Source organism: Acanthaster planci, linkage group LG12 (assembly GCF_054643075.1).
Source record: "Acanthaster planci isolate LZ-2023a linkage group LG12, COTS_SCS, whole genome shotgun sequence".
Lineage (NCBI taxonomy): Eukaryota > Metazoa > Echinodermata > Asteroidea > Valvatida > Acanthasteridae > Acanthaster > Acanthaster planci.
In genome coordinates this window covers 12,510,411-12,534,496 of record NC_141788.1, presented here as the reverse complement: position 1 = coordinate 12,534,496, position 24,086 = coordinate 12,510,411, and the positions used below count along the sequence as shown (strand labels likewise).

General features: G+C 45.0%; 1 protein-coding gene across 11 annotated transcripts in view; it reads right to left on the bottom strand.

The window, feature by feature from the left end:
• Window positions 1-24,086, bottom strand: part of LOC110988044 (serum paraoxonase/arylesterase 2-like) — a 190,888-nt gene that overhangs the window by 59,719 nt on the left and 107,083 nt on the right. For all 11 annotated transcript variants that reach the window (XM_087144534.1, XM_087144535.1, XM_022251254.2 and 8 more), the window contains one exon: window positions 12,100-12,283. In XM_087144534.1, coding sequence (XP_087000660.1) covers window positions 12,100-12,283 — 184 coding nt within the window. The remainder of the gene's footprint in view (window positions 1-12,099; window positions 12,284-24,086) is intronic.

Here is a 24,086-nt window from a genome sequence, read left to right as displayed (position 1 = left end):
TGTACATGTACAATGCACACTGAGGCATCGAAAGGCTCGCTACAATCGTACGGCAAAAGCCTTTATAGTATTTCTGTGTATAAAAGTATGCATCTCCTATCTCTCCCCATCCACAAGTAACTTTGATTTGAATACTTTTTTTTCTAAACTGTTTCCCCAGAGTTTGTTAACGAGTACTTTCCATATAAACTTACTGCCGGAGGTGTGACAGGTTCCGACCATGTTTTGCCGACCAGGAGCGGTTGTGTTTGTACCACACTTGACTCAACAAAACGATTTTAAGACATGTGCAAACAGAAAAAACAGCATGCTCAATTAGGACTTTCCTCCTTCAGAACAGAATACAAGATCGCGCGAATTGTGTTTTGGTTATTTTTGGCGAAATAGATTCAACTACCAAAATGGCTTTTGTTGCAAATCTGAGGAGGAACCTTTCCAAGGACGGCGTGCACGTGACCAAAGGCGCGATTTTCCATCAGCCTCTTTTGAAGCGATAACAGCATTTTGTTATTTGAGATCTGGTAAATTCTATCATAACGCATTCGTACTACGATCAAACCCTTCATTGTCAAATGAAAGGAAAGTTAGAACAAAAATCTCAGCGCACAAACAAAAATCTCCTCGTGCGCTGCGCTAAAGCACAGCATAAGCGAATCGCTTGGCAAAATTTTCATCCGGGGATGCCTTGGATCGAGTGCGAGTCCAACTGTGATCAGCATCCAACCAAAATTCGTTTTGCACCCCATTGACGACACCATTGGCCTAATATGGAACGTCATTACCCTAATATGGAACGTAAGGGCGCGGCTATCGGAGATTGGCAAATAAAATAATAAATCTGAATACACATGAGCACAATTGGATGTAGTGAGAATTTAGAAATGCTATGCAGTGACAATGCCATACGTTGCGTGTTCTTGGTTGATTTCTGAGTGATTCTCACCACATGCTTTTTGCAACCATCTCATGATGCGGGCCATTGTAAGTTTCAGTATGTTCACACCTGTGTGGAGCACGCCATACAACTCGTTATCCATTTTTCGTTGTGTTTGTTTTTTATTAAGTTTTCTTGTATTTTTTATGTATTCCCGCGTGCCACCAATGAAATGCATTATTAAAGCCGTACATTCAAACCAAACAGTTTGGTTCGGCGGTTCGCCCGCAGCACTAGATTAAATTGTGTTTATTGTTTTAATTTACTGCGCATTACAGTTTAATAGGTAAAGTCAAACACCAGAGATTAGTATAAAACCTGACCCGTTTTTCCAACATGAATTTTGTGAAGCCAAGAGTACAAAAGAATCGTAAAAGAATCAAAACATATTGCAACGGGCACGCATGTACTATTGACTTAAAAAAAAAATGTATCCTTAAATCGTGCAGGTGCAGTCGCGAAGTAGAAAGCGCGTAGTTCGCGTACGTGTCTTCCTCATTCCTAAACATGAAAACCTGTGAGTGCGCAATGCCGAGTCCCAGCTTGTGCACACGGGCAAAAAAAAGAGGTTTTATCTATAACTACATGTTGGCGAACAGAACACTACGTCATGTATGATTCAGGTAAATACCATTTCGAGTTAGTATATTCGATTCTGCGGGTATACAGTTAGGTGTGTATTAGATTCACGAGACCGAGACAAAATATCAAGATTACAGGGTATCGAGACCTGAACAGACTGGTCTGGAAACCGGCAGCGCAGATATTTCACAATTTATTAGCAACACAACTACTCAATACACATGTTTTATCAGGAAGTTAAAACAGTCTGCTGATCTAAATCCTCCTGCGGAGCTGCGAAGCTGCAAAGTAAAGAGCTATTGTTATGACTCATCCACTAGACCGCAGAAGTCTAATATGCAGTAATGCGATGAGCTGTCCATTGTTTACTGGAAGCTGCAGAGTGAACGGTGTACTCGACCACAACAGTTTGGCCAGCCTCGCTGAAGCGTTCGTCTGTTCGACGTTGACCGTCGGTGGGGCTTACCGTTTACAAACCGTTGAACGCTTTCAAAAGCATTTGTATTTTGACCTCACGCCTAACACCAGTTGGGTTGTTGCATGTGAAAATTGAGTATAATGGACAACACCACCATAGACAGTTGTATGTTTTCGAACATGCTGCAGCATTATTCGGGCGGGACTGGCTCGCCTACATCAAGTTAAACTGGCTGAATATTTTGGCAATGTCTGTGGAACACCATGTTGACACTGAGGCCAAGTTGAACGCCTGAGGAACATGTGGAATACAGTAAGCTCTTCAAAGATGAGATTGGCAAGCTTAACCCCTTCATACCTGGAGACGGCCACAGCTGCGGCTTTGTGTGAGGATTAGTGCATACCACACATACAGTCTATTCACCATGCAGCTGCTGGTTCAATGGGGCCTGCTGCTGGACAGAGCTTTGCAAACTGGGCATACCACAGCCCAGCAGTCACGGTCAAAGGAATCCCGGTGTGAAGGGGTTAAGGACATCAAAGGTAACCTGACACTTAAAGATAATACTCAACCAGTGTTCCTTAAGGCCAGACAAGTACCTTATGCCCTTCCACCTCAAGTTGAAGCTGAACTACATGTAGCTAAGCTTCAATGTGAGAACATTATCTCACCTGTTGAGACTAGCGAATGGGCTACACCCATCGTGCCGGTGCTCAAGAAAAATGGTAGGGACAAAATCTGTGGGAACTTCAAAGTGACTGTAAATGCTAACTTGCAGACTGAACATTATCCCTTGCCCAAAAGCAACGATGTGTTTGCGACACTAGCAGGTGGTCAGCGATTTAGTAAGCTCGATCTAATAAGCAAGCTTACCTTCACATGATAATGAATGAGGAGTCAAGCATGTTACTTACCTTGAATACACACAAGGGACTCTTTAGGATGAACTACCTCACATTTGGTGTAACATGATAATGAATGAGGAGTCAAGCATGTTACTTACCTTGAATACACACAAGGGACTCTTTAGGATGAACCGCCTTGCATTTGGTGTAGCATCAGCACCTGCAATCTGGCAATGGACAAGTGAGTAAATTCTCCAGGGAATTCCAGGTGTACAGTGCATCCTGGATGTTATGATAATCACCGGCTGGAACGATGTTGAGCATCTCCATAATTTGCAGAGTGTGCTCGAAGTCCTGCGCAACCATGGACTACGACTCAATAAGTTGAAATGTGAGTTCTTCAAGAAGATGACAGTCTTCTGCGGGCATGAAATCGATGCCCAAGGACTACACAAACAAAATAAACGGAGTGAAGAATGCCCCTCAGCCTACTAATGTCAGCCAGCTTTGCTCATTCCTCTGGCTCGTGAACTATTATCATCGGTTTCTACCACACTTGGCCACTGTACGTTACCCGCTCAATCAGTTGCTTGAGAAGAATCGCCAACGGGCATGGTCTGCAGATTGCATGATGGCATTTGAAATGGCCAAGGCACTGATCACATCTGATGAAGTGTTGACGCACTACAATCCTGACTTGCCACTTAAGTTAGCTTGTGATGCCTCACCATATGGATTGGGAACAGTCATGTCCCATGTAATGCCCGAAAACACAGAGCGACCAATCGCCTATGCTTCCCGCACACTTTCCTCCGCACAGCAAAATTACTCACAAATTGACAAGGATACATGCGCTCATATGGCGGGTCAAGAAGTTCAATAACTATCTACAGGGAAGGAAATTTACCTTGGTGACTGATCATCAACTGCTCACTTCCAAATTTCATCCCACTAAGAGTCTTTCTACGATAACAGCATCACGTTTGGCGCGATATGCCATGTTCCTTGCAAGCCACGACTATAACAATGAGTACAAGCGTACTACCAAGTACTGCAATGTGGATGGACTCTCACGACTGCCAGTACCCGAAGTCGGAATTAAGCACACTGACCCGGATGATCTTCCGCACATATTGCAGCTTGAGAAAATGCCAGTTACAAGCGTTCAAGTATGCAAGGAGACAGTTTGAGAATCATGCTCGCAAAAGCTTGTGAATATACTATGAAGGGATGGCCACATTCGCATGATACAGAGCTCAATCCCTTCTACGCATGCAGGAATGAACTTTCACTGCACGATGGATGCCTCATGTTGGGGTTACGTGTGGTAATCCCATCAAAGCTACGTGAGCAGGTTCTCAATAAGCTACATGAGGGCAACCTAAGGGTTGTAAAAATGAAAACCCTAGCACATGGGTATGCATGGTGGCCTGGCATTGACAGTAACATAGAACGGCTTGCCAAGGGTTGTGCTGGTTGGCAGCAAGTCCAACACAATCCTAAGTCAGCACCACTACACACATGGAAATGGCCAGCAACCCCATGGCAACGAATTCACATCGATTATGCCGGGCCGTTCCTTGGTCAAATGTTTCTGGTGGTAGTAGACACACATTACAAGTGGCCTGAAGTTGTGAGTACAAAATCTTCAGACTCTGCCCAAACAATTTAAATCCTACGTGGTATTTTTGCATGGAATGGTGTGCCACAGCAACATGTGAGCGATAATGGCAAACAGTTCACATCGCAGGAGTTCCAGGCATTTCTCAAGCGCAATGGGGTAAAACACATCATGACTGCCCTGTATCACCCATCCACGAATGGCCTCACCAAACGCTAAATTTGTTCAAAACCGTCAAACGAGTGTTGAAATCGATGGAGGGGGAGAAAGATTTACATCAGCCAAGTTGGCTAACTTTCTGTTCCCATACCGAAATGCCCTGCAAAACAGGACAGTCCCCAGCAATGCTGTTCATGGGGAAAAGCCTGCGTTCACGATTTCCTGAAACCCAATATTTGCCACCATGTCAACGACAAGCAGATAGACCAGGCATCATCACGGAAATCTACTAGTGTGGCCCGTGAGTTTCACATTGGCCAGACTCTCTCCGTACGTGAGTATCGAGGCAAGCAGAAATGGATAACCGGTGTTGTACATGCTCGCACTGGACCCTTGTCCTATGAAGTTTACGTTGGCCCAAACATGATCTGGAGCCGACATGTTGATCAACTCCTGGACTGCAACACAGGGAGACCCCCAGATCTGAACATTTGTGAAGCCCATGATACCATACCAGAGATTGCGACACCAGTAATGAACAGTCCCACACTGCCACCCGCAAAGCCAGAACTCACCTCACCTAGCAAAACAACCTTGCCTTGCGGAACACCATCAACCTCAGACACTCTGCTGGGTAGTCCACATAAATTATTGCTGAACACCGCTACCCCTCACGCAAATGCAAATGTCCAGATAAACTGAATCTATAGCTGACTGCCAAATAGATTTTGGTTAAACACCCACTGTATTTCTCAACCATGGATACAGTCATTACTTAAGTAGTAGTTAAAGTTAAACAGTTCTCATTGTTTGAAGTTAAAGTTTGAGTGTTACTTACAAAAAAAGAAGGAAATGCCATCACCAGCAAGGACAGGGTTATGATACATGTACACTACCCATGAATAATTTAGTATTGCGGGATTTGCATACAGTCTATATGTGTCAAGGGTCACTGCATGACCTTATTCCTGGTGTACGTGGAATTCCTCCCCCACATAAGTGTGGGTCGGATCTCCTAGTGATACTTACCCCTGTCCAGCCTACATATGCAAATTTCCCATGTGCCGATGATGGCCGAGACCGTCCAATGAGCTATGGTGGCCTTCGTCGCTGGATGAAAGGGTTTTGTGGTTGCGATGAAAAGTCTGGAACCAGCTTCACGGCAATGCTTGGTCCTCATGAGATACCATTTGAGGGTACGAACCGGACACCATTTCTTGTCTGAGCTATCTGCCGAAAGAGAGGTTATGTCAGGGACGAAAATGTCTGGAGGCCGGAAGATAGGCGTCTGTTTTTTTGTTAGGAATTTGATGGCTGGGATAAGACAAACTCTGTGCGGCTCCCAGCGTATATAACCTTCAGCAGTTGACAGGGCATGCAGTTTACTGCCACGTCTGGAGGTAACGACCACCAGGAGGAATGCCAGCTTGATGCTAAGATGGAGATCAGATGCATCGGACAGCGGTTCAAAGGGGGGGACTGGCAAGAATGCGCAAGACGTTGCCAAGGTCCCACGAAAGAACAAGGCATTTGACGTGAGGACGCTCAACAAACATTTCCCGAAGTAGATAATGGATGGCAGTGTTATCAGAAATTGTTGATCCATCGTTGAACCCCGAATGAACAGCCGCCAAGGCCGACCGGTACTTGCAGATAGTAGCAGTCTGGAGCCCGAATAAAAGAGATACATGAAATAGTCCGCAACTGAGCTTCCAGAAGCTTCGGTTGGAGAAACATCATGGTTGTCACACCATCTAGCAAAATGTCGTATTCGGCTGTTGTAAATTTTGCGTGTGGAGAGTCGTTGGCCCCATGCCGCCATGGACACAGCGTCTGCAGAAAGGCCTGATGCTCTGAACGATCGTTGGACAATGTCCAACACGTCAAGTGAAGATCGTTCGGCGCTGGACGGAGGATTCTTGAGCTGGGTTGACGAACAATATCCTCCCTGTGCGGAAGGATCAGTGGTCGACAAACCAGGAGCCTTGTGAGTCTCGGGAATCACAGTTGTCGAGGGAATGAGGGATATTGGAGGAAACGTGTACGCCAGAGGGCCGGACCAATTCACCTAAAGAGCATCCATCGCCCAAGCTCGCAGGTGTGGAGACTTTGAGCAAAACGCTGGAAGATTGGTATTGTCGGCCGATGCGAAGAGGTCAACGTGGGGGCGCTTGATCTCTGCGAAGATTTGGGTGACCACACTCGGATGTAGAGTCCACTCTGTAGAGTGGACAGCACCTCGAGCGAGAGTGTCTGCTGTGTTGTTGGACATTCCTGATATGTGAACGGCCTAGAGAGTGATCCCGTGATCGATCACCCACATGAAGATCTGCCATGTAAGGACGCATAGCTGGAGGGGAGCGAGTACCGCCTCGGTGGTTTATGTACGTTACAACTGTGGAGTTGTCGCTCTGAATTCGAATTGAGAGACCCACTAAGTGCTGCTGGAAGTGACGAAGGATGTTGAATACTGCCTGAAGTTCCAGCAGGTTGATGTGTTTGTTGCAGGAGGAAGAGTCCCAAATTCCAGATGCATAAAGCAGAGGAAGGGAGGCCCCCAATAGTGGGTCTCTCTTAGTGGGTCTCTCGATTCACCCGTTGTCATCGTGATGTTTGGCTTTGGAGGAACAAAAGGACGACCTGCTGACAGGTGCTCGCTGATGGTCCACCACTGGAGGTGGTTGCGAACATCTGGTAGAAGAGGAACCAAGGATTGCTCTTAGAGTGATACTGAAAAAGGAGCTGTAGTTGAAGTGGCCGCATCCGCAGTCGACATCAAGGAACGAAGTCGACGAGGCTGGCCATAAATCTGAGAAGGCGGAGCCAAACCAGCACCGGAAGAGCCTTGGAGCACAGGAACAAAAGGGTGCATTGCTGCAGATTGAGGATGCGTTCCGGTGACAAAGTCGGAACACCTTTGAGAAGATTGAGAGCTGCCCTCAGGTGGGTCAGCCGTTGTGATGGATCAAGGGCCGACTTGTCGTAATTGATGAGGAACCCTAGGCGTGTCGTGACATCGAGGGTGAGGGAAGTGGCAGAACTTGCTTTGTCAGGGCAGCGGATGACGATCAACCAGTCGTCTAGATATTGAAAAATATGGACTTCGCGCTGTCGTAAGTAGGCGGCAAGAGTCTTGACGATCCTGGTGAAGACCCTTGGTGATGTTGAGAGACCGAAAGGAAGGGCCTGAAACTGAAAGGTCCAGTTGCAGTATTCGAAGCAGAGGTACATGTACTTGCAGTGTTGCATGTGTATTGGGATATGAAGATACGCATCCCATAGATCTATCAAGGTGGCCCAGCACGGGAACAGGTAGAGAGGGTAGGACCACACTCAGAGTCTCCATTCAAAACCGCCTTGGCCTGATGAACTTGTTAAGCGGTTTCAGGTTGATCGTTGGTTGCCATTTTCCCGGGTCTTTTTTGGGTGCGAGGAAAAATGACGAAAGGAAGCCGGTGGATAGCTGGTTCGGATGCACTGGTGTGATGGCTCGTTTGGGTATTAACGCTGCGATCTCCTCCCCTAGAGCCAGGCGCTTGAGTTCGTTGCATGGAGGAGGAGTGGAGCGGAAGATCATTCCGGACGGCGAGGAGCTCATGAACTCGAGGGAGTAGCCGTGAGCAATGGTGGAGAGGACCCAGCTGTCTGCGTTGATTTCCCGCCAGAACCCGATGAATAGCCCAGGCAGCCGCCGACGGGTTCAGGATCAGCGGCCGCCAAAGGCAAACGGAAGTAGTCACTGACGCCGTCCCCCGATAGGACCGGGGCACAGCGTGAAGATCCATGGCCGGGAGGCCGCAACTGAAAACTTTTGGGAGCCGATGTAGGAGGAGCTCACTGCGGGGCCGATGAATGAGTAGCCACCCAGAGTGGACGGCTAAAGGGGCGAGCAGCCAGTGATGCTCGGTTTGCTCATCTTCTCGGCCGTGGTGGAGGCTGACGGTGTAAAGGTACAGGTTCAAGAAATGAGATTTTCTTAGCAGTCTCCATATGTTTTTTCTCTGACTCAAGGACTTCGGTGAACTTCCCAGCAAAGAGATCAACCCCCAGAAGGGGAAGCCTATAAGCTTATTCTTGACGGACCCATACCAGATATCCATGGTGTCCATTGCGTTGGATCTGCGGGTAGAAGTGGCCAGAATGGAAATGCAAGTGAACTGTTCAAAGATCGAATTAAGTCCCTCATCAAGGCCTTGTAAAGCTAGGGCCACAAAGTCTGGAGAGACCGGAGAATCTTCTTCACAGGCCCGGGCAATATACTCTGATAGAAGGAGAAAAAAGGCCGAACATCGGAGGCTAAAGCAGGACACCGTATCAATGCAACGGAGGGACAGGTCAACAGGACAGGGTAGCTTTGTCCTTATCCCGGGAGGTTTTCGCCTTGCCGGACTCAAACGAGATATTGTCTCTGGCAGCGTCAGGAATATCTGGGGTTGACAGGAAGCGAGAGACATCCTCTAGACTAAACTGGTAATAAGATGAAGCTCTGGGCGGGAATGCATGCCAGCATTTATTCTTCGCCAGGGCATTCATCATTCCCACACAAGAACGGTCTAGTGGAATCTCTGGGAAGACGGGTTCAGCTGACTAAAGGCTCGAAGGGTGGCGCTTGAATGAAGCACCTTCATGTTCTGTCAGCGCAGGATTGATGACGGGAGCCCCAGAACATGGATCATGTCGCGTTAAAGGAGGTGGAGGCGGCCTTCCGATTGAGTCAGACCAGCCACCGAGTTGATGCAAGCAGGGAACGATGAAAAGCCCAGCGCAGACAGCGGACCATCGCCCCAGAGGTCCTGCTGAGCCATTGGTCGGTAGGGCCGTCCGGGGATGCGGTAGCTAGGAATGCCCGGAACCTGCCGCATAAAAGGAAGGGACGGCTCATTACTCCCAATGATAGTGATCAACGGCATTGATGTGGAAAATCCGCTGAACCCGATGAATAGGTGTAGCCTCAGGGCCCGCCACCTCAGGGCCCGCCACCTCAGGCCTCCGGTTGCGGCGCCAGGAGTGGGCATAGAGGACGACAGCAGAAGACAAGCAGGCTTTGCTTGGTGGTGGGTAGGTGGGTGGTAGTCATCAGTGATCAAAGGCTTTATTACGGAACCGCACCCTCAGCCCGATCAATCCTGGTAGTGGTCATCAGAGATCAAAGGCTTCGCGGTATTACAGTCTGCCTGATCTATAGAGGCTGTTTTGATCTAGGAGTTGCGGTACTCTGGTTCTCTCTAGTCAAAGAGGGTATCGATCAGGTTTCGCAGTACTCCGGTCCGCTTCATTGTGATGCGATCCAGGGCCGGGATGCCTCAGCCCCGGCCTACTCGGGTGTCTCCTTGTCGAGGCCGCTAATCGGAAAATGCAAAATGCACCACAGGGGAGTGGGGCGGCTCACTAAGGCCTGCTCCGCGGCCAAACCGAACTGCGTTGGGCCGTTATTGTTCGAATGCACACACCATATAGTGAGCAAAGGGCCCTCCAACCCTTTAACGGCCATACCCACATCACACATCACGGTAGGTCACAATCAAACCTATATATGATGCACAGAAAAAAAGGGGCAGAAAAGAACCACAGAAAACATAGCATGCAAAAACGAAATAAGAAAATAAGCACTTTTAACAACAGACAAGAAAACAGTCTTTATTTCGTACGAGGAATCAAGTCAATTCAATAGCATGAAAGGTACGGAACTCGAGAATTCGAGGAGTCACAAAGACACATCCGTAAACTATAGGTGCTGAGAAAAGAAGGAAGAACATGAATGCGGGACCGCATTTCATTGTGGTGGGTCAGGGGGCAGCATGCATAATCAAATCTTTTCAGCGAATTGTAATAGGCACATGGGAAATTTGCATATGTAGGCTGGACAGGAGTATGTGAATGCTGGAGACAGAACGTCTTCTCAGTATGGCAGCTCCTGTGCATGTGTGTGAGTTATTACTGTAAAACCCACACAAAATACACTACAGGTCATTTATCAGCTAAACATACATGTACTTATTGAGACAAGCTGTCAAATGCATATATATTCCTGTGTTATTCAATGTCAAACTCGTGTTGTATATGTTTAAAGTGGTATTAACCCCTTCGCGCCAGGAAGCGGCCATAGCAGCCGTAAAATTGAGATCCTCAGCCCGCTTTTCAGCTATTATTCTCGGCCCACCTTCAAGCGAACACGGTGAAAGAAGGGAGACCCTGGTTCTAGTATTTATGGTAATTGGTCTTTGTGCATAGCCCAGAAATGAAAAGACCGATTTTGCACCATAATCACCAGCTTCACAATAGTCCCCACTTTGAAAAGAGGCAACGGGAATGTGGAAGGGTGAGTAGAGCCACATGCCACCGAAAATCAGCCTTTTCACTGTGTAATTCTAAGCAAGCAGAGCACGCAGGCCCACAAACCCAGAATCTGCGGTTTGGCAGGTGGCCTTCGTGGCCAAGCGAGGCTGGAATTCTTGGAGTCAGCTTTTCGGAAGAAATTCCCATTGTCAAGGGGTAAAAAAGGCTTCAAATATTCCAAGAGGGGTTTTAGACATACATTGGCCACCCAGAAACCAGTATACAATTGATTGATCTCCTGAAAATAAACATGAGAGAAATAAGAGGTAATTTCTTTCCACAAGCAACTGGGCTGATTTTGGAAACATACAAGGTCAAATTTTGTGTTTACGTTGGGTTGATGATGTCATGGAGCGAAAGGCACAGCAGGCATGCATGAAGCATGTATGCAGATACATGTAAGCTTGCATCAATGTAACCCCGGAATGCATAAAAATGATTTTTATGATGTGTGGAAAATGCAAAATATTATACATAAATCTTCTAGATGTATAAACCTAAAATCTTACTCTTTTAGCTGGTAAAAAAATAATTGTGAGATTTGCTTCGAAATGAGTCAGTAGGAGTCAGTACCCAGTCCGGAATCTTGGGCCGAATCGCGGGCTACATGTACCTTGTATAAATGTTTTTGCAGACACAGGATATTTGTTGAAGCAGTCCTCAAAAATCCTCAGCACAAAATTTTTCATTTGCGACAACCAGGAAAATTTAAAATCTACCCTTAAAAACGCACTGTCTGGGAACGATCGATTCAACATGGTTTTGCACAGAAACGTTGAGACCAAGTCTACGAGATTCCTGTCTGAAACTACAAACTGCACAAGACCAGGGTATGTTTTATTTATGACAATAACACAACCAATCATGCACTTAAACTTGATGGAACAATCAACATAGCATGCAAGAACCACAAAAAACATTACATTTTGAGCTTGCATCTACAATGAGGCTTGCGTAAAATACACACACTGTTGACAACCATATCTATCAATGACATTTAGGGGTCACAGGCATATCATTAATACATAATGAATGTTTCTAAACTTGGCCATACCTGTAAATGAGAAAAGGCTTCCATTTTTTTCATGTTAATTTTGAAAGATGGTCTTGTCCCCTATTGTTTAAAGGTTAGAATTGGGGGAAAAGTGTTTCTTTTGTACTAGTAATGTGGAAACTTCACAATGAGGTAATCTTAGTGACATACTTTGAGTGCGTTCCTCCCATACACTGATGCCATGTGGCCTGAAGTCAGTCTGGTCAAAGCTACCTAAAATTGACAACTCAGTCACGTTGGCATTGGGTTGGTTGAAATCAAAGAGATAGATGTGTCCTCTCCATGTCAGGGCAGATGGATCCATTGTGAAGCCCAGGGCTGCAACATTCATACCCTGGCACAAAACAAAATTATGATCAGAAAAACCGGGGTTAAAAAATAAAAAGTGATAATACAGAGATTCGGAATGATTGCAAGAACATGATGGCATTCCAAGTGAGTCAGAAAGTCTAAGTTTCACCAGATCAATAGCACTCTGTGGAAAAGTCACCTCACCTACACCTAAGCTCTGCCTTGTACTTTGAATTTGACAAAAATTCTAAAGGCCAGGGATATGGGGTTGTTTTGGGGAGATAAATAACAACAGTAAATAAATACAGGACACGTCAAATTTTCGGCAAGATTTAATATTCTTCTCCTTGATATAATAAATTTTTATATAATTTATTACATTTAACAAATACAAAGGCACAAAATCTCAAAGCAATTTGGGGGTCAAAACAGTAGGAATATGATTCCATAAAATACCATACAATTAACAAATCAAAAATGAACAACTTCAAAATACATAATAATTTATGGAGTAAAAACTATGTTAAAGTACAACAGAGTAAAACAAACTAAGAATGAGAAAACATAAGTTACACTTAACACACAATTGCAGATTTAAACAACAATCACTTATAAGCCTGTCAATAAAATGTGTTTTCAGGGCTGCCTTGAAAGTGGAAAGTGACGCCAAATTGCAAATAGAATATGGTAGTTTGAATTTAATATACCTTTTAGTATTTGGTGTCTTGACTCCTTAATCTCAATCGTCTAATCATACTAAGAACTGAAGCTGACACATGCAGCCTCATTTTCAAATGTGGAAGTGCGCAGATCGACGCTAAAAGCGGCGTATTGGGATCCCTCTATTACTTAACAGTGATTATCGAGTGAAATCAACATGTTGCTACTAACTTTCACTCAGTGCTGTGATATTGACAATAAGCCAATTGAAATTTTGAAAGTAATGAGAAATCTTCCAGATATGCCTAAAACTGGTCAGTAACTCTTTTTCAATTAATTTACTGACAAAAGGAAAACTCTATAAATATCAAGCTTATTTGTGTCCAAGCCAGATGTTTGTAATACACGACGTATAATGAAAGTTTTCAGAGCTGACGGAAAAACTCTAAAGGTAAGAAATTTACATGTATTTACAATTTCTAACAAATGATCTGACACAGAAGCTAAACCAGATTTCAAAAGATCATTGGGAATAGATCCAAACTAGCACGATTTACACTTCATTGAATCTTAGTTTAACCAGATGAACTGGATGATGATATCTGTAGAACACCACAGGAAACACTCATTTAATTATGACGTTGAATAATTTTACGATTAAAGGAGCCCATAAGCTGTTCAGCCAATTCTTGCTCTAGCAAAGTCTTCGCTATAGTTGCCTTTTCTCTGATCATAACATCTACCACTGAAAAAAATGGGTTTCAATTACAGTTCCACACTTAAAAATACAGGAAAAGTTAAAGAAATAAAAGAACAACAACAATGAAGTGTTAACAAACACAAATGCCCCACCAAGCCTGAGCTTCAATCCACAACTTCAATTTTCTAACCACATTCGAATAAGACTGGTCTTAATTGCTATTTTGACATTACCCTCGACCTTTAAGGCTTAAAATGCAATAGGCTTGTGGGATTACCAAAACCAATGCCCAGGTCATATTACAAGTTCAAACGCAAAGCATTTCTCAAGTTATTGTACAGGCATGTTTGCTATTGTTTTCACTGATTTTTTTCCACCCTAACTGTGACTCTGACCTTGGACCAATGCTGTAGGCTTCTCAGGATTATCAAGGACAATCCAAAGATGAGATATAAACTTCATACACAAAGTATTTCTCAAGTTAGCCAACTGACAAGATGGCTATTGTTTCCTTGTAACACCTTTGACCAAAATGCAGAAGCCTTCCAATAGGATCACTAAGAGTAATCCACAAACTAAACTGAAGTTGAAATGAAGTAATTCACAAGATATTATGCTGAAAAGAATATTCCGGACACAGACACACACCTTGTTTGAAAGTTCCCTTTTTTGTGTGTATTGAAAAATATTTGGTGAAAATACATGTGCTCATTTTTCTTGAACTGTGAACACTATTTGAGCAATACTTTTTATAATTTCCTTGATCTTTTCTCTATGTTTAAGTTTCTGGTTAAGAGATGTGCACATCCGATCAATTTGGATGTCCAATTAAGGTTACTAGTTCAGTTTATAACTTTGGGACCCAATTTTTTTCCGATCCTTGTAACATCTGGTGTATGATGTCGGAATGTTTAGAACACTTTCTTTTAGAGTGGCACCAATTTAACTCATTTGTTTTAGGTGGAAAATGCCTAAAACAAATAGTTATAGAAGCCTCACATTGTTCATTGTAGTCCACTGTTAAAGATAGTCTTAGTTCACATTTGCATGGCACAATGTAGTTGTTGTGAGATTATTAAGTGTGCATGTAAGTTCCACAGAGGGCACTAGACATAGTGAGCAAACAGGATCCCAAGAAGCTATCGCACATTTGCAAGTCAATTTTGTCAATCAAATCAGTCATTTTGAGCTAATTGAGACCCTAGATTCCAAACCAGCAGTGAGCCATTTTGTTATTACTCGTTTGTAGCAGACATTTATATTAGTTTGTAGATGTGGAGGGATAATTTAAGGGATAAATGGGGAAGGTTTCATTGCGGGATGGGATGCGTATCATAACCGGTTCAGGTACACGTACGTTGTAATGCGTATTTTCGGTGGAACTTGAGCGTAAATTATCCTTTCATTGGGCCTATTATTCCGTCCATTCACTGTTACTTCATCCACATTATTCTAGCCCATACCCAGGTGTGGAATTTTTTTTTTTGATGTGTTGTATTTAAGGCTTTAGTTTCTTAGAAGAGTGTTTTGTAGCAATAGTGTTGGCCAAGTTTGTGTCTCACGTTGACATTGTAGGTAACAGCGCCCTCTTGGGGTGAGATTGTGTTTTCTTTTCGGATTCAGTTATTATTGTGATTATTTGGTTGGATGTTCATTTCATGTTAGTGTTTATTCATTCTTGGTTTTTCTTTATTGTAGTTGACGTGACATTAGGCAGCTGTAGTAACATCATTGAGAACAGTTGTATTTTGGTGTCCATTGAGAGAAAAGAAATAAATAAGCAAAGTGTTTCTTTTAAAACCGACGTTACAATAGTAGTTTGATCAGGTTTCTTAAAGGTTTGACTAAAGTCATTAATCTTGACTAAGAAAGCAATTAGCCCAATTTTTGTGCCTTGTGAAAAACCAGTGTCAACAGTTTCCTAATGAGATAGACAACTGATGCAGCAAATTGCTTGTAAACAAGATAAGAAAAATTGGTAATCAAAAGCACTATGCAGAATCTAAGACCAAGCTGAATGAACTTTTGAATTTTCATCTGATGAGTCATTCTGTCAAAAGCTTTACTAAAATCCCTGCCAACTCAAACTGTAGCGTTATATATGGGTTGTTCCACTAAAAATTGTGTTTCATAGCTTAACCACTTCGTACCAGAGACATGGTTTTATATTCATGGCTGGGGGGTCAGTATTGGAAAATACTTATTTCAGATCCCAGCTGATGGGACATTGCAGCAAAAATTATCCACTGTCAGTAGAAAGTGATAAGCCATTTGCAGTGATAACCCCATTATTGTTAGTAAATAATGACATTACCCATAGCCAGTGCCCAAGGATTACTAGTGGATACAATACCATTGCTCGTTCAGTCATTAGCAAGACAATAATGCTGTGCAACCCGTGGAAATGTGGGGTCAATACAGCTGTACACTATTCATCCTACTCAGGTGCATAAAAGTGTTAAATTCAGTCCACTGCACAAACACAGCTTACACGCACTTGCACCCTAGCTGAAGTTACATTTGGAGAAACTATTAATTCCTCCGAAAGGAGTGAATCTCTTCAAAGTTCTTATGAGGATTCATGTTTTTCTCTCCATCATCAACTCCAGCAGCTTCAGTACTGACAGCGACCTGCAGCTGGGGGTATATGCTAAGTGAAGGTCTTCTGCCTCCTTGCCTTGCCCCACTGCTCCCACCACACTGCACTGCCCACTTTCAAGTGGAAAAATAGGGACAGTATACCGCTGAAGTACAAGCTTCACTGGTAATGGCAGCATGACTCACCCAGGCCTAAATCGAAGTTCCATCTGTAGTGAGTCATTTAAGAGTCATTTCACGTAAATACCAGACACATGTCCACGGTCAAAAAATCTTTTTTTTTTAGTTACACTTTATTGGATGAAAGGACTTGTGGTGCAAGTACATGTAAACAAAATAGACTTTTCATATCCATACAAAGCCCATTGCCATGGAAACGTCTGTTAGTAATGGCGCTAAGGAAAAGAGAAAGATCATGGCAGCCGCTTCCACAGGAGTTGAGCAAATGAGGGTGCACTGCCCGGTAATCAAGGATTTAGCAAATGGAGTAATGGACTAGCAAATATTGCATATGTATTGGTAATCTGGGTAAGTTGCAAGCAGTAGACTGGACAATGGATTAACCCCAGCAAGTCCATGACAAATCTGAGTCAATCATTTCAGGTGCTGTTGAAACTAGGTCACAAAAACACATGCAATGTCCCATCAGCTGGGATCTTAAATAAGTATTTTCCAATACTGTAAGAACGTAACCCCCGTTGGGAAAAGTTAGGGCCTCGGGGTGGGCGGTGACAAGACACCCCACCCCGCCGTGGGTTGGCGGTGGCGACCCACTTACCGACGACTCTGGGATACATTATAGAAATCAAGAGAAAAATACAGACTATAATTCAGCTATTCATGAAGGAAAACAAAGCAGTATATTAGAAATATGACACTTGTTAACATCTATAATATTCATAATTAAGAGTGAAAAAAACAATATACAACTTCTAACAGTGACTTATAAGTTATGACAGTGATGGGTTCACAAAAACCATGTCAGTTTATTATTGGAGTAGTCAAAGAGGGTGTCGTTGATAGACCATGTGTTGAGGAAACGGGAGATGGAATTGTTGATTTTATGATAGTGAAGATCGAGAATAATTTTATTTTTTAGACAATGTTGCCAAATTGTTAGGGGTTTGCAAGTCTTACAGGTACGGTAGAGACTATAAATGACATTTTTGAGACTGACGCTGAGGAAGTTTGCCAGGCGGACGGCCTCTTTGGGTCGACCTCGAGCGTGCGGAACGAGAGTCCAGTAAATGTCGAAGTTGAGGTCGAGGTCTGGAAGGAGACAGCCGATGAAAGAGTGAAGGAGATTCAGACTGGGTTGGATGTGCGGACAGGTGACGAACAGATGGACGATGGTTCCCCTCTTGCCGCACCACAGACAATTCACTGGAATGTTGCTGTTGAGATGGTGGAGAACTGGGAGCGAGGGCAAAACGTTGTGGAGTAATTTGTACTGAACGTCCCCTTCCTTCTTGCTGGTGGGCTGTACGTAAACGGCTTTCCAGGGAATTACGAAAGAGGACGGGAAAAAAACCAAGTCGGTGCCATGGGGTGAGAACAGGAGAAGACAGATGATTGATGTTGTCGTTGTGGTGGAGATAAAGAGTTCTAGATGAAAGCAGAAGGGTGTCCTTGTCGACAAGGACGTGACCGGGGGAAGGAGGACGAGGGGGAAGATCCACAGGTGGATTCTGGATGAGTCCGTTATTGTTGAAAACTGCCGGAAAGGCCGTGGACAACACGAGACAGAGGTTAGAGATTGCCAGTTGAAAGAGACGAGACGAAGGTGGACGATGACGGGGTGAAGGGAGATGAAAGTCCTGAGCGGGATGCAATGTTTTTGTGTCCATGTCGACGAGTTGACTGACGAATTTTAATCCATGCGCCCAGAGACGACCGGCGAGGGCCGCACCGCCAGGCAAAGAATCGACAAAGGGAAGGGAGATAATGGGCAGATTAAGGACATGGTTGAGTGAATCCGAGGGTGTGTCGATTCAAGCTCCGAGGGCCATCCAGGCACGCAGCACTTCGCTATAGAAAGGATGGAGACTGGTAAAAAATTTCGGATCTAGGTCTAAAAGGAAAATTTGGTAGCCGAGGTTGAGGCATTTGTACTTGCGGAGATTGTGATCCATTAACGAAAAACAAGGAAGGGAGTTGAAATGAAAATATCGCTGAAGGAGTTTAAATTTGAAAGCGAGGCTGCGTGCCTGGAGGCAAGCTAGACCAAGCCCACCTTTCTCACAGCTTTGGAAAAGAACAATCTTCTTAAGATAGTATCGTTTGCCCGACCAGACGAAATCGACAAGCAAATTTTGAAGGTCGCGGAGGACATTTTCGGGACAAGAGAGAGCAGCAAGACAGTGAAAAACTTTAGCAGCAGCCAGCTGATTGGCAATGAGAGTTTTTCCTTTGAAAGACAAAAGCCTAGAGAGGTGTTTCCAGTTTGAGAGAGTCTTTGAGAGACGTGCTTTACAATTATCCCAGTTTTGCTTGTTGTAGTTATTACTGTTTCCAAGGTGAACTTCCAGAATACAGAGACCTTGATTGTTCCAGTCAAAATTCAGAGGCTTGTCATTTCGTCCGGTCCAGGAGCCTACCCATAACCCCTTGGATTTGTCACAATTTAACCGAAAAAACTGTATTTTCTTTCCATATTTGTTTTTTTGAAAGTTTCAAAATATTTCAAAACTTAAATCGATTTTTTTTCTATGTGTTTTGACCTGAATAATAAGTTCGATCTATACGTTAAACATTCAGTATGACACGAACATGCAGTTTTGCGATCATGTCCAGATAGCAGGCCTTGGCGCTATTTATTATTAGCGAATGTTCTCATCGACATTTCACCTTTAAATTCTCAAAAACTGATTTTGACCTTGTGCAAATAAAATGCCAGACAACTGCTGTGTAGTGGGCTGCCAAAACAGACAGGGTATGACCGAGGAAAATGGTCAAAAGTTCAGTTCTTTTTGATACCGGCAGTCATTGACAGAGAAGACAAACGGGGTCTCAGTTCCGAGAGGCGTAACGTGTGGATTGCTGCCATCAAGAGAGAAAACTGGACACCTTCAAAATCAACGAGAGTTTGCTCAGCCCACTTTCACAAAGGTATATTATAAACATGTCTTTAATTCCTAAATCGGCCTAGACGCATCATTAAATAAGGAACATATAGTAAGGTGAAAATGGTTCTCAAAAATGCCAAAGACTCATCAAAAACACCTCTATCACCACCTCCGGGCTTCCATAAATGCAAACGTCAAACGGTTGGGGCTTCAATAATATTTCTGACTTCAAATCTGTCAAAATCCGACCGTTTTTGCTCGACACACGCACAGCACTTAAACTTGGTATATTTTCTCTCCTATATAGAACTTTTCTGGACATGTTTTTGCTTCTTATAGGTCGCTGTAGCAGTGTAAGGAATAAGTACTGTAACAAAATTAGTTTTATTTTTGTTGTGTGTTACAGATTTTATTTTAAATTGTTATATTTTGATGTTCATGTATATGTGTAGTTTGCTTTCCATATCAGTTGATCTGGATTTAAATGTAGGACTATACAACTATGCTTAGTCCCTCTAAATGGAACAGTCCAACATGCCACATCTTTCATTGTTAAGTTAATTAGCCTACTGGGTGTAACATATCCGCTTGTTGATTGTCAGAACCCCAACAACAGATGGCGTTCTTTTCCACACAATGTATGTCACGCTTCTGGAAACAAGACTAGGCATCTTATCCATGAATAAACCACACCAGAGTCGAGTCCTAAATAGTTCTCCTCTGTCCATCTGTTCATCTTCCTAAAACGGTCCCGTACACTTTACATGGTGGCAGCGGCAGTGAAACGAACTCAAGCAACAGTGAACTGGGCGACATTTGCCACGTAGGTTTGTATAAAACCACTGTAAATCATCGAAACGATCCGGCGAGTGAGCGGTGAGTTCACACCGTGACGGGACCCGGCGAAAAACCAGACAGTCGCCAACACGAAACAGGACACAAAAGACTGGAAAAACCTGGAGTCAGTGCACTATACTTTCACAGACATTGCCTCATTGCCCTGTGCATAGCCTAGGACGACAGTGGTGCGAAATAACTGTGAAAACTGATAGATTTGTGACCTCACACGACCGTGGAAATTTCTGTATATTCCAACGTTAACACACGGTCGCCATTTTGTATACGGAAACACACATACGCGAGGACCACGCGCTACGCCGCGTTGCATGAAACTAGTCTCCTACTCAAGCCGTTTTGTGTATTGACACTGCGCATAAGCCGCAACCATCTGAGCGTGTACAAACAAATCACGATGACTGAATCCTACGTCCCACGCATGGACTGGTCTCATGCAGACCAAGCTAATGCCATTAAGCTGTTCAAGCAGCAATGTGACATGTACTTCACCATCAAGAACATTAAGCTAGACCGTCAGGTGGACCACATACTGCTATTCATGGGCTCACAAGGTCTACGCATGTACAACTCGTGGGGACTGCTACAAGCTGAGGCAAAAGACCCAGCCAAGGTCTGGGAGAAATTTGAGACCCAGATCAAGCCCAAACAAAACTTCCGTGTGGCCAGGCTCTCGTTACAAACACTTACACAGAAGGAGTCAGAGAGCATAGATGACTTCATCTCGCGACTGAAGTTGCAGGCCTACAAATGCGACTTCAAAGACGATGATGAAATGAAAAGTCGCATCGTTGACCAACTTATCGCAGGCACACGATATCCAGAGCTACAGAAAAAGCTGCTGGGTAAGCCGAAGACTTTGACCCTCGACCAAGCAATCGACCAAGGCCGCACACATGAAGCCGCCGTCACGCAAATGAAAGAACTGGCTCGTGTACAGAATGCAGACACCCCTGTGCATGAGTTGCGCCGGTCAAACAGATGTCGCAACTGTGGAAGATTCCACTCATTCAAATGGCGTGACAACTGCCCGGCATACGGAACGACATGCCGGAAGTGCGACAAACCCAACCACTGGGACAAAATGTGCCGATCGTCGGAAGGACAGCCTCCAGCTCAGGGTGCCAGGCCATCACGTTCACGTTCCCGTGGCAGGCGAGACCAGCGTGGAAACCTACGATCACGCTCATGCACACCAAAACCTCCTTCCAAAAATGTGCACTCTATTCAGCAGCCTGACGACAGTGAACAATTTGAGGAGCAGTTTGAGGACTTAACCCTCCATACCATACTTGTGTCAAACATCAGCACGACGGCAGATTCCGACACCCGCGATGAGGTCATTACCTACGTACAGGTGCAACGCGGAAAGACACTCGTGAACATACGTGCAAAGATAGACACTGGAGCGCAGGGAAATACCCTCCCAGTCCGCATGTTCAGACGCATGTATCCCGATAAATTGGACGCGAGTGGATTCCCCAGAAAAGACTGCGTCAACAACACGCATGCAACCCTCACGGCATACAATGGAACCAGGATCCCACAGTATGGGTCCATACAGTTGCCATGCAGATATGATAATGGCAAATGGGTGAATGCCGACTTCTACATAGTGGAATCTGAGGGTCCAGCCATAATCGGATTGGCAAGCTCGCGTGATCTCAGACTGATAACGCTTCACTGCGAGATAAACACGCCCAACGACAACCCCATACGCACAGTGCACGACCTCACAGCACAATACCCAGAACAATTCGATCGGGTTGGCAACCTACCCGGGGTTTACCACATTGTACTCAAGGACAATGCACAGCCAAAGATACACGCCTCGCGCAAGTGTTCCATCCATATCAAGGATGAGCTGAAAACTGAGCTCGATCTGATGGAGCACCAAGGCATCATACGCAAAGTGACTGAACCCACAGACTGGGTAAGCAGCATGACCGTCGCAAGGAAAGCGAACGGAAAGCTTCGCATCTGCCTTGACCCAAAAGACTTAAATGCTCAGATAAAGCGATGCCACCACAGGGCACCAACAGTTGAGGAAATCACCCACAAATTTGCTGGTGCTCGTTACTTCAGCAAACGTGACGCGAAAACCGGATATGAGGTGATGAGGAGAGCTCCCTCCTCACCACCTTCAATACCCCATTCGGACGGTACTGCTACAAGAGAATGCCGTTCGGACTTGTCACGAGTCAGGACGTGTTTCAACACAAGATGGACCAAATCCTAGAGCGCTGCCCTGGCACCATTGGCATAGCCGACGACATAGCAGTGTTTGGAAAGACCGAACAGGAGCATGATCGTCACCTGCACAACTTGATGCAGGTCGCAGCCAAGAATGGACTCGTGTTCAACAGCCAAAAATGCGCTGTGAAAACACCACAAATCACGTTCTTCGGAATGGTCTATGATCAGCATGGAGTCCACCCAGATCCAAGCAAGGTGGAAGCCATCAAATGCATGGCACCACCCCAGACAAAGACAGAGCTGCAGGAATTCATAGGGATGGTCACATATCTGAGTCCCTTCATCCCACGGTTGTCTGACCACACCGCTGACCTTCGCGCATTGCTCAAGAATGACGCAGAATTTGTCTGGACCGCCTCTCACCAGCAAGCCTACAACAAGGTGAGGATCTTGTTTGCGAGGAAACGACTCTCGCATTCTTTGACACAAACAAGGAGACGGTCATCCAGGTCGACGCCTCCTTACGCGGTCTAGGTGCTGTTCTCATTCAGGACAGCAAGCCCGTCGCGTTCGCATCCAAATCACTCAGTGATACTGAACAACATTGAGCGCGAGTTACTGGCCATAGTGTTTGGCTGTGAGTGTTTCCACACATACGTGTATGGCAAGTCCTTCAAAGTGGAAACCGACCACAAACCTCTGGAAATGATACACCAGAAAGCCCTCATCGCAGCTCCACCCCGCTTGCAGCGAATGCTATTGCGCCTTCAACCATATGACATCACTATCACATACCGTCCAGGAAAGGACATGTTACTCGCCGATACCCTGTCGCGTCGCCCCAGTCCCACAAACACGCACATCAATCTGGACCTGCAGATCCAGTTCGTGCAGTTCTCCAAGGAACGCATTAACCAACTCCGGCTCGAGACAGCAAATGATGACACAATGCCCAAGCTAATAGAGCTCATCGTCAGTGGCTGGCCAGACAAGCTGAAGGACCTTCCAAAGCAGCTCAGGCCATACTGGTCCTTTCGCGATGAACTTTCAGTTGAGAACGGTGTCGTGCTCAAGGGAGAACGCGTCTGTATTCCCGCCAGCATGCAACCTTATGTCTTGGCCAAGTTGCATGAGAGCCACCAGGGCATAGAGAAAACCAAGCTAAGGGCAAAGGACTGTGTCTATTGGATAGACATCAATAGGCACATTGAGGAGCTTGTCAGGCATTGCCCAACCTGCCAAGAACACCAGTGCAAACAGCCAAAAGAGACTCTCATTCCACATGAGATCCCGACGAGACCTTGGCAGGTCCTGGGCACCGATCTGTTCAGTTTCCATGGCAACAACTACCTCATAGTCGCCGACTACTACTCGAAGTTTCCCCTCGTTCGCAAATTGCCCACACCATGTACCAGTCAGGCCGTCGTGACCGCCACCAAACAGATGTTCGCCGAGCATGGCATACCAGCTAAGGTAGTCAGTGACAATGGCGGACATTTTGACTCCGCTGACTACAAGGCATTTTCCCAAACCTGGGGATTTGCACACATTACGTCATCACCGCACTACCCACAATCAAATGGATTCGTCGAGCGTACAATCCAGACAGTGAAAAATGCGCTCAAGAAAGCCGAAGCCAGTGGGCAAGACGCGTACATGGCACTTCTCTGTCTTCGCACTACACCGGTTGACAGTGTCATTCCAAGCCCAGCTGAGCTACTGTATGGTAGGAAAGTGCAGGCAAACCTACCAGTTTGCATCCGCAACACGTC